The 11,470-nt window shown below is 39.1% G+C and overlaps 1 protein-coding gene and 1 pseudogene across 1 annotated transcript; both read right to left on the minus strand.

The window, feature by feature from the left end:
- Positions 1 to 616: 616 nt before the first annotated feature.
- LOC144612854 (olfactory receptor 52J3-like) lies at positions 617 to 1,367 on the minus strand (annotated as a pseudogene).
- Positions 1,368 to 9,149: 7,782 nt separating this feature from the next.
- LOC132662368 (olfactory receptor 52J3-like) lies at positions 9,150 to 10,118 on the minus strand. Its single transcript, XM_060607843.1, has one exon. It carries the CDS (start codon positions 10,116 to 10,118, stop codon positions 9,150 to 9,152), a length of 969 nt encoding a protein of 322 aa, XP_060463826.1.
- Between the last annotated feature and the right edge of the window lie 1,352 nt (positions 10,119 to 11,470).

Consider the following 11,470-nt stretch of genomic DNA (forward strand, 5'->3'; position numbering starts at 1 on the left):
AGAGTTGTTTCAGTTATTCCAAAACAGTGTTAATTAACCAAATTATGTGTTTGTCATCAGAAGAACCACTAATTTTCAAATCTTGTGATGTTTTTCTTTATATTTTTATGTTTTTCTAAATGTGTATTTATTGGAGCACCTGGGTGGCTGAGTTGGTTAAGCATTTGACTCTTGGTTTTGGCTCAAGTTATGATCTCATGGTTTACGAGTTCAAGCCCTTCATCAGGCTCTGCATTGGCAGTGTGGAGCCTGCTCTGGAATTTCTCTTCCTCCCTCTGCTCCTCCCCCCTCAAAATAAATAAATAGACTTAAAAAAATAAAACATTTATTTTTTTATTTTGAGAGAGAGATCACAAGTTGGGGAGGGGCAGAGAGAGAGGGAGACAGAGAATCCCAAGCAGGCTCCACGCTGTCAGCACAGAGCCTGATGTGGGGCTTGATCTCATGAATAATGAGATCATAACCTGGGCCAAACCAAGAGTCAGAGGCATAACCAACTGAGCCACTGAGTGCCCCTTATTTTTATTTTTAAAATAAACCTTTTTTTTTTAAATTTTAGATCTACAGAAAAATGGAAAGCAGCCTTCACTGTTTTCCCTGTTATTAACAATGTACATTAGTACAGTGCAGTTTTTAAAAGTGAAGTGACAGGTGTATAGAAAACAAACACGACTACAGCATGGGAGTCACAAGTGCTCAGTGTCTTGTGATGGGTATTTTGTAACTTGAGACGTATACAGGGCAGAGGATACAGCCATAAGAGATCCCAACCCATACCAGGATGAAGACGAGGAAGAAAGCAGCTAAAAGACCACAGATGGCATTGATATGAGTGTTGGCACAAGCCAACTTGGCCATGCCCATGTGCTCACAGTTTTATGAGCAATAACGTGGGCATCACAAAAAGACAGACAGTGAATTAGGTAGACAGTGTGCATATGACTGCACTCAGTGAAATACCTATTCTAATTCCTGACATACAGACTGTCAGGATGGTGGTACAGTGCAGTGATGCACAGATGGCCACATGGTGGTCAAAGGCCATTGCCAGCAGTACTGCAGACACATTCCTGTGTATGAGAAACATCTGGCCCACACAGGCTCCAAAGCCAATCTCATGAACATTAAACCAGAATGTACCCAGCCAGGAATGTAGAGAGGGCCAGATACATGGCCAGAAAAAATATAAGATTCAAGAAGATTCTGTCTATCCATATCATTATCTGAGATGTTACATTGAAAATAAGAGCCAAAATATAAATGCAACATAAGGGAAAGGAAATCTAGGCATGGACAGTCTCAAGCCCTGGGATGCCTAAAAGAACAAAGTGCAGATGATGGAGCATGGTTATATTTTTATGGGGCATTCTGGAATTGGCTGAAATAGGAGGAGATATGATTCATTCCTAGAAATAATTAAAAAAAGCATAATGTTTTCAAATGCTTAGTTCATATTTTAGTAGAGTGCAAGAGAAGGCAGTGATATTGTTTTTTGTCTATTAAAGAAAGGAAAATTCCTGACACTGAACACAGTTTGAATCTAAGAAACCAAAGTTTTATGACAACTAATAGCATAGCCAATGCCAAGAAATGATAAAATATCCTCTGAAGTTCTGAACTAAAATAATCTGTATTCTGGTACTTTCTGTTGAGCAAAGATTGGTATCTGGATTCATATAAAATGTAAGGACTTCCCCAAATGAGCATGTTAAGGACAAAGCCAACAAATCATTAAGGCAGAAAAAGACCTATATGGGTCCCCAAGCATAGCCACACTAACATAAAGAAACATCATATGCCAAGTAACTTAAGTATGCTGCATTTGATACTAATGTTCATGTGAATTCCAAGTCAAAAATCACCTCAAAAATCAACAGGTATCCTCATGAAATTATCCAACAAACATTCATAGATAAACACCATCAAACAAATCTTAAACTGAAATAGATACAGGAAGGTTTAACTAGTAAAAACCAGTCTCAGAGCCAAAATATTTCTTATGACAGCAATGTACATCCCTTTGTTCCTGGGGCGATGAAAGAGCATAAGGAAACAAGGAGGACTTCAGGTTCTTCCATGTTTCCTATATCTAAGGAGAATATGTAAGAAAGACAGTGCTCAGAGGAGGTGAAAGAAAGATTTGAGGGAGGTACTGATCATGGACATAGCTCTCTCAGGTCAGGGTGAGGTCATACATTCTTTGTCTTTACCCCAAGCACTATCCATAAGACCTTGTCCTTATTTTCTGATAAGGAAAGTTTTTTAACACAGAAAATCAGACATAGTGAGAAAAGACAAGAAACCTGGAGAGTGAGGAAAAAAACAGACTAAGGACATGGGAACATGGAGATGAATAGAAAGCAGAGAATAAATGAAGCCAAGGGCTGATATTTTTTAAAGCAAAAATTAACAAGCTTCTGTCAGGACTGATTAAGAAGAAGGAAAAAAAAGGAAAGGGAAAGGGAGAAAGACAGAAGATGGTTTCTCAATGTCAGGAATGAAGCAGGGTGTATCACTCTAGATACTGCAGACATTGACAGTTCCATAAAAACGAAAATGACCATGTAGATCAAATGGACCGATTCCTCAAACTCTACAAATTGCCGCATCTTATTAATATGAAATAGATCATTTAAATATCCCTAGAACTATCAAGTCTCATTTTTAACCTGTGCCTCCTCTTAATTAGCCAGAATGAAATCCTGAGCAAAAATGATAGCATCACATATGGTCTGCAGACAAGACTATATATTGCAGTATACTAATGGTATCACTATACTATTAGCAATAGGATCTTTTCTGTGAAACCTCGTTCTGAGTGCTTACTTACTACGGTCACTATGATTCCAATGGTCTTGGTAGTTCTTTAGAGAACAAAGCTTGAGTCAGTAAAATTCCATGGAGTAAAATCCGAGGAAGGAGGAGTGGGAGACAAGGGAAAGATGAAGGGAAGGAAGAAAGTCACTTTGAGGGTTTGTTCTCTAGTGTGTGGTTGTTCAGTGCAACTGATCTTGTAGTGACCTTCATACACCCCTACACTGACTAGTGACATTTTGCTTCTCCAGATATTAATGTTGGTTCAGGACCCATGTCTTATAATCACCCAAGATTCTCGCTATTTCTCTTCCCAGTGCATAGTCTTGATAATAAATGATCACACGTCCCTTTCAGGAAGACTAGTGTATAGTCAGCTGCTCAGCAGGATCCTTCTTCAAGGGGAGATAGCCCCCTTCAGTGGGCTCCAGGCTTCAGAGCTGTCTCAAGATTGAAATCAGGAAGAACAGTTTGACAGAAAAAATTCCTGACATCATTCCTACTTGCAGAACTTTTCCTGGTTTCCTAGGTTCTCCTCAGGAATATATTTCTCACAGCCATGATGAGGAGAGTGTTTTCTAGGCCCTCCAGGATAGACTTAGGGGCTGACTGAGCAGGTATGCATGATAAATGTACTCTAACATTCTGTGTTCCCTGAAGTCTTTGGGAACTTTTTTTTTATGGTATTTTTCAGAGAAAGTCTGGCATTTCCATTCATTTTACTGAGGACCATCTTTGAGAACAGGTTTTAGTCAATCCTCTAACTGTTGGAACCACTCCCAAATACATTGAATCCAGAATCTCTATTTAATATTCTCATATTACAATTCAGCCTCATACTGTGTCACATTTCTTCTACTCAGATCTAGTACTCAGAGTTCAGTACCACACATGATCCCCAGGCTTCTATCTGTATAAAGTGGCAAAATCTTGCAATTCTTTTGGTTAGTATATTTTATCCCCTGGAGCCTGCTGGCATTTGAGTCCAGTTATAGACCTAGAATTGTACTTTCCCACACAGTAGACACTAGCCATATATGATTATTGCACATCGGACATGTGGCAAATTCAACTGATGGGATGAATTTTAATATTTACTTTAATATAAATATAAAATATTTTTCAATTCAACATAATTTCTTATGTTGCATATTATTTTAGCCATTGATATTTTAGTACAAAAAATAGTACAAAAAGATTAGTACAAAAAAAGATGTGCTTTAAGTGTTAAATACTGGATTAAGAAGACTTACTTTGATAATTTCAATGATATCAAATATTTAATTGATAGGTATATTGATTTTATGTTTAAATAATTTTTGAATAATATTAGGTTAGATTACATATTCTATTGAATTAATTTTATTTTTTTTTAGCTTTCATAACATAGTTAATAGAAAAATTACATAGGTGACCCACATTTTATTCTTATTAAACACCATTATTCTCAGAAATTGTAAGAAGTGGTGAGAACTTTTCATGGCTGAGATTAGGAATCCATTTCAAGTCAGCTACCTCAGGGGAGGATATTACATTTATTTTGGACAGAGGGAGACTATCTAACTGAGACAAGAGAATAAGAGCTGCTTCTAACGGTAAAAGGGGGGTTGGCAGGATTCAGGATTTGCTTCATTGGAGTCTACCCGCATAACATCATTCCAAGTTTTGGAGTTCTATTTCTTTCCAATAAACGACCTCGTAGAAGATGATTTTTTTTTTTTTTCTTTTTTTTTTTTTTTTTTTTTAGCATAGTCAAAAATGCTTTATTTCCTTACCTGGACTTCCAGCTGGGTATTAAAGCCCTGAGTTCATTGTTGTCTTTATCCAACTTCTCTGGCTTATTTATCATACAAAAAAATCAAGTCTCTAATGTCCTCATTCTTATTAAAATCTTTGGCAGAAATACTTGGATACTCAAAAAGCTTTGCCTCCTTTAAGCCCTTGGTTACAGAGAATAATAATATACATAACAGTTTCGTCACTGCATTCTACAAATGACCAATGTTTCTTTTGCCAATAGGAGCAGGGGCCTTGCTATCCCTAAGGCTCATTAGATAAGGAACTAATTCCAAATTCCATCCTTAAGAATTTGTTATCCAGGAACCACTTTTGGTATCTATATTTATGTCAACTAAGGTTCAGAACTACTAAGAGTATGAAGAATAAAGAATTTATTATAGGAGTTAGCTGCGGAGGGGAAGAGCCAAAATGACGGAACAGCATGGAAGCTTTTTGTGTGTCTCACGTCCATGAAATACAACCAGACCAACACTAAACCATCCGACACACCTAGAAAACTGATTGGAGGATTAACACAACTATATGCACAACCTGAACCACAAAATTCAGCAGGTACACGGCGCAGAGAGCTGAACTTGGGGAGCGAGAAGCTGTGAAAGGTAGGGAACTGCTTTTGCCTGCGGAGAGAGGACAGAGACTAGGGAGGAAGGGAGACTATGGGAAAAGCACCCCTCCCCAAAAGCAGGTGGAGAGAAAGTGGAAAATTCGAAACAGCTGCAGGGACTAAACTAAAAAGGGAGAAAGGAGAGGGTTTAAATTCCATTAAGACTGTAAACAAGGGGAACGCAAAGGCTGCAACTCCGCAGCTCGATACCTGGTGGTGCTCTGGTGGGAAAGACGAATCCCCAGGAACAGAGTGGGGTCTGGGAGGTTCTTGGGCCACATGAAGAAAAGCGGTTCCACTGCTGGAAGGACATTTGAGACTGTTGAAACCACCTGGTGCCAGCAGACCCTGGAAGGCAGCCGCATTCGCTGGTGCTGGGGCAAGGTTGTTAAGGGTGAAGCCTGGTGCCAGATGTGTGTTGTGATTTTCCATAATCCCTGAAACGCTGCAGCTACTCTGTCTCGTGAACTTTTTCTGGGGTGGGCTGGCACCTGGCCACAGTCTCAGGGCACCGGCAACAACAGGGTCCAGCGGGCATTCCTGGGTGCACTCAATATTCAGCCATTGCTCATTTGGCCATTGCTCGGTGAGACCCTCCCGCAGAGGGGTGAAAGACATGAATAGACACTTCTTCAAGGAAGACATCCAGATGGCCAACCGACACATGAAAAAATGCTCAACATCACTCATCATCAGGGAAATACAAATCAAAACCACAATGAGATACCACCTTATACCTTTCAGAATGGCTAACATTAACAAGTCAGGCAACAACAGATGTTGGCGAGGATGCGGAGAAAGAGGATCTCTTTTGCACTGTTGGTGGCAATGCAAGCTGGTGCAGCCACTTTGGAAAACAGTATGGAGGTTCCTCAAAAAACTAAAAATAGAACTAACCTACGACCTAGCAATTGCACTACTAGGCATTTATCCAAGGGATACAGGTGTGCTGTTTCGAAGGGACACATGCACCCCCATGTTTATAGCAGCACTATCAACAATAGCCAAAGTATGGAAAGAGCCCAATGTCCATCAATGGATGAATGGATAAAGAAAATGTGGTATATATATACATATATATATATGTGTGTGTGTGTGTATATACAAAATGGAGTGTTTCTCGGCTATCAAACGTATGAAATCTTGCCATTTGCAACTACGTGGATGGAACTGGAGGGTATTATGCTAAGTGAAATTAGTCAGTCAGAGAAAGACAAAAATCATATGACTTCACCCATATGAGGACTTTAAGAGACAAAACAGATGAACATAAGGGAAGGGAAACAAAAATAACATAAAAACAGGGAGGGGGACAAAACAGAAGAGACTCATAAATATGGAGAACAAACTGAGGGTTGCTGGAGGGGTTGTGGGGTGGGGATGGGCTAAGTGGGTAAGGGGCATTAAGGAATCTACTCCTGAAATCATTGTTTCACTATATGCTAATTTGGATGTATATTAAAAAAATAAATATAGGAGTTAGATGCAATTGTGGGAAGAGCTAGGGGGAAAAATAGATCCAAAAACAAATTTTCTAGTCAGATTAGGCCTGCATGAATAAGGTGATGTTTACAGAAGACTAGGCACTTTCATGGGCGCCTAGGTGGCTCAGTTGGTTGAGCGTCCGACTTCGGCTCAGGTCATGATCTTGCAGTCTGTGAGTTTGAGCCCCACGTCCGGCTCTGTGCTGACAGCTCAGAGCTGGAGACTGCTTCAGATTCTGCATCTCCCTCTCTCTCTGCCCCTCCCCTGCTCACACTCTGTCTATCAAAAAATGAATAAACGTTAAAAAAAATGAAAAAAAAAAGACTAGGTACTTTCAGCTTCTGGGATGGAATCATAAAGGAGTGAGTGTCGAAATTTATGGTAGATGGTTTGTTATTCCTAGCTACTGCCTCTGTGTGTACAAGTAAAATACCTGGTGGTAGATTTGTGATGGCTGTTGGTCAGCAGGTCAGTAGGCATGGAGAGCTGTGCATGAAGCTGAGGGATATGGGGAGAAATTAGAATCCTCTAGTATCGCTGTGTTTCTATCACTGCCTGAAAACAATATTGAGCTACAGAAAATAATGGCTGCTGTTTCACATTTGCTCCCACGGCTTATGCATTTCTTATGTGACCAACTCTCAACTGGAAACTTACAGGGAAGAGAATTCTGGGAAACAGAATGCTAACAGGGTAGTCACAGAACAGTCACAGATACACATTTTATCATCTGTGCTTATCCAAATGAGGAGCATAATTAAGTCTCAGTTAATATTTCAAGGAATTAATAACACATTGTTTAATTGATTGATAGTAAATGAACCAAGGAATAAGTGAACTCAAAATTCCATCAGGATATTTTTAACTATAGCAAAATGACAGCATTTCATTTTATTGTTCTACAAATTAGCTTAAAGAACAAATGAAGAGTAAGAAAAGTACAGGAGGATAATCAGCTTTAAAAGTCATTAAAATGTAATTCTCTAGTGATGACTGACACTGATTCAAGAACAAACAGCAAACCAACTATATAAATGAAAAGCAAACTCTTGTACAAATTGAAATTTAATATGAACAAAGAAAAAAATGCAAATCAGTTCTGAAGTGATGAGTTCTTAAGTCAATTATGTTATTAAACAGATTAGAAATAGAAACAGAAAGGTGTTTAATATTCTTACACCTTACATGAAAATAAGTTGCAAGTAGATTAGAATTAAAAGTAACACTTAATAAACACACACACCCCAGTAACAATATAGATGTTGGGATGTCCATATATAATAAAGCTGTCCAAAAGCCCTAAGTTTCAAAGGGATAAAATGCTGTGTTATAGATAATATTATCAGTACTGATTTCATTTAAAAATTTAATCTGCGATATGAAAATAAGGTATTAATTATAAAGGGTTTATAGAAAGGTGTTAATATGTCAGGTGTAATCAAAAACTCATGCTATGAGATTTTTAAGAAGCTGGGCAGAAAACTTGGGGAGGGCACAAAGAAATTACAGTAAATAACCACAATAAAAATAAAGAAGAACGTGACCTGTTCCATCAGTAACCTACTATCTGACAGTCCTCCTTGTAAGTGTAGAACCACTAGAAAATTTTCAAATATGCACAAAAACAATTCATAAAGATGTCACAACATCGATTTGGAATTAAAAATAAAATATTACATACATTCATATTATGAAAAGATAAAATGCAAATTACAGATTTGACTATATTTAAAAAGGAATATTGTACCCCATATATATAAACACAAACAGATGTCTAAGTTTAATATTAAGTGAAAAAATTGCCTATGAAATGATACAGTATATTACCATTTACATGAAGTAAAAAATTATAATCCCAACCCCCACAGAGAAAACTGAACTTAAAATGATCTATTTAAACTCCAAGAAAGAAGAAAGTCATGTGATGGTCATTCCTGTCTCTGAGGATAAGAAAAAAATGGGAAGTGGTTTGGGGTACGAGTCATAGGTCATTGCAACTTAACTGTCTCATGTGTTTGATTAAGAATAACATTAAAGATAAATAAGTCTCAGTAATAATAGTTTTTAATTTCATGTTGTGGGAACAAAGGTATTAGTTATGTTTCCTTGTCTTACTTTTGTTGAACTGAGGGAAAAATAAAGAACTTAAAAACAGGGGAGAAAAGAGCACTGTTAGCAAATGTAATGATGGGAAGTGTCATTGCTTGGACTGTTCATTCTCACACAAAGTGAAATAATGAAAACAGTTCTTGCTTCCACAATAGGAATTAGTCCTTGAACCTGAAACATTTTGAAGATTATTCAAATCATAGAATCAATAACAGGCCCGATCAAAACCCCTGGAATATCATCTTGTGGCACTAAATGTACACAGAGAAAAATCTCTGGAAAGAACACACATTTTCCTTGCTAGATCAAAATGTTTGGTAAACAAAGGCAAGAGTATCTACTTTTTAGCAAAGACGCGGAGCACTCGCTCTCGTATCTGTTTGGTCCTTACACCGTAAATGATGGGGTTGAGCGAAGGTGGGATAACCAAATAGAGGTTGGCAACAAGAATGTGAATGTAGCGTGGTATGTTGTGTCCAAATCGGTGAGTGAGGAAGGAGAACACTGAGGGGATATAGAAAACGCAGATGACCCCAGTGTGAGAGCCACACGTGCTTAGGGCTTTTAACCGAGCATCCTGTGATGGGAGGCGGAAGACAGCTCGGAGTATGTAAATGTAGGAGATGCCAATAAGGAACAGGTTCAGAAGAAAGAGAGACACCACAAAGAGCCCATAGATGGCATTGATACGGATGTTTCCACAGGACAGTTTTGCAATGCCCATGTGTTCACAGTAGGAATGAGCTATTACACGAGCCTGACAAAAGGGTAGGCGGTAGATGAGATAGATCATGGGAAGTGTAAACAGAACAGGACGAATCACAATGCACATGCTGATGCCCACCAGCACCCGGGATGTCAAGATGGTCTTATAGTGGAGTGGAGCACAGATCGCCACATAACGGTCAAAGGCCATGGCTACCAGGACCTCGGCCTCCATGCCAGTGAAGGCATGGATCAAAAACATCTGGGCCACACAAGTCCCAAAGTTAATCTCATGAGCATCAAACCAGAAGATACCCAGCATGCGGGGCATAGAGGTTGTGGAAAGGGCCAAATCGATAGTTGAAAGGAGGGCCAGAAAGTAGAACATGGGCTCTCTCCGCAGGGTCTGTTCCATCTTGATGACTAGCAAAATGGTGGCATTGCCCAGCAAAGCCATAAGGTAAACAGAGCAGAAAGGCAGGGAGATCCAGGCATGGGCCCCTTCCAGCCCTGGGATTCCAACGAGGAAGAATGTGTCTGGGTGAAAAATGCTCCTGTTGGGATAAAACATCCTCCCAAGTGACAGAGAAGGAGTTGCCATTCCTGGAAGGAGGGAAAAAGAAGCTTGAATAAGATGTGGTTATGAAAATGATTAGCTTAGTGTTTCAATATGTAATGAAAATGAAAAAGACTGCTATTTGAAAGGGCTTGTTAATATATATCTTTTATTATAAACTGAGCCATACTTATTTGAATGGGCCAGTCTCAAAGAATTTATTACTCATTTTTAACACATGAGGCTCATCAGCAAGCCTATGGCAAAGTTATAAGACACAGAACTTGATATTAAGTATGGAATAATTTTGCATGCCCTGTACCTTTTGTAAAGCTCTCATCTGAAGAGGGGCACATGAAAAATCAAGGATGCACACATGGAAATGCAGATATAATCCAAAAGGAGATAAGCCAGCTAGAAAGTAGAGTGGCAGGCACATATGTACAAGACACTTCTGTAATTGGGAAGTGCAGAAATTATCTAATGATTCATGTATCACTTCTGGACATAGAGAAAATGCCAAGATCCAGCCAAATATCCTGTCGAAAAGAGAGAAACACAATATCAGAAGTACACATTATCACAATCAAAAGCACAGACACTCTGGGATGCCTTCCCAGGAGCACATACCAGCTGGGTCATATACCTCTACACTTGAAACATCCCAGAAAGAATGATAATGATAAACCTTATGTTTATTTTCATTCATGTCCTTATTTTCCCAAGACCATTCCATTTCATAGCCCACTGCATTTTAGAGTGTTCAGGGAATGGTGGTTTCTAGTGGTATTTGAAAGCTTCTTCATTTATCCTCCACACCGCACCAGTTCCTCTGGGAAAGCCTGCCGATTTCACCACTGCTAAGGAACTAGCGTGTACTGAGTGCACTCCTTTTGCCTAACTGGGGATGTGGGTAAAAGACTGCCTGGAAGGCTTCAGGTGGCATGCACCTGAAGAAGGCATTTTTGAGCAGCACAGAACTGTCTGGAACAACAAAGTCTGGTTGGAGAGGCAACTGCCTTCTGTGATTGTGTAAAGGACACAGGGAAGGGTGCTTTTGCAATCCCTTAAAAACAATGAAGAAGCACCTAATCACTTATAAGCTCAAATAATGAAATAAAGGAATGTTCTCTGGGTCTCCACTTTGAGGCAGAGTGATTCAAGATCAGGATGAAGTAGCACAGACTCCATTTTTTTATCCTTTATATAGCTCCATATTTCTTGGGGAAACATAGCCAGGTAAAAAAATAAAATAAATGCTATATCCATTCTAGGATTAGAGGTGTGTGTGTGGTGTGTGTGTGTCTGTGTGTCTGTGTGTCTGTGTGTGTCTGTGTGTGTCTGTGTGTGCATGAGAAAGAGAGAAACAGAGAGGGAGGGAGAGAGGGAGAGAAGAG

The sequence above is a fragment of the Panthera onca genome, chromosome D1 (genome assembly GCF_046562875.1).
Source record: "Panthera onca isolate mPanOnc1 chromosome D1, mPanOnc1 haplotype 2, whole genome shotgun sequence".
Taxonomy (NCBI): Eukaryota; Metazoa; Chordata; class Mammalia; order Carnivora; family Felidae; genus Panthera; species Panthera onca.

What these genes read in the sequence shown, in the direction of transcription:
- LOC132662368 (XM_060607843.1), bottom strand. Translation starts at nt 10,118, where the DNA reads ATGGCAACTCCTTCTCTGTCACTTGGGAGGATGTTTTATCCCAACAGG.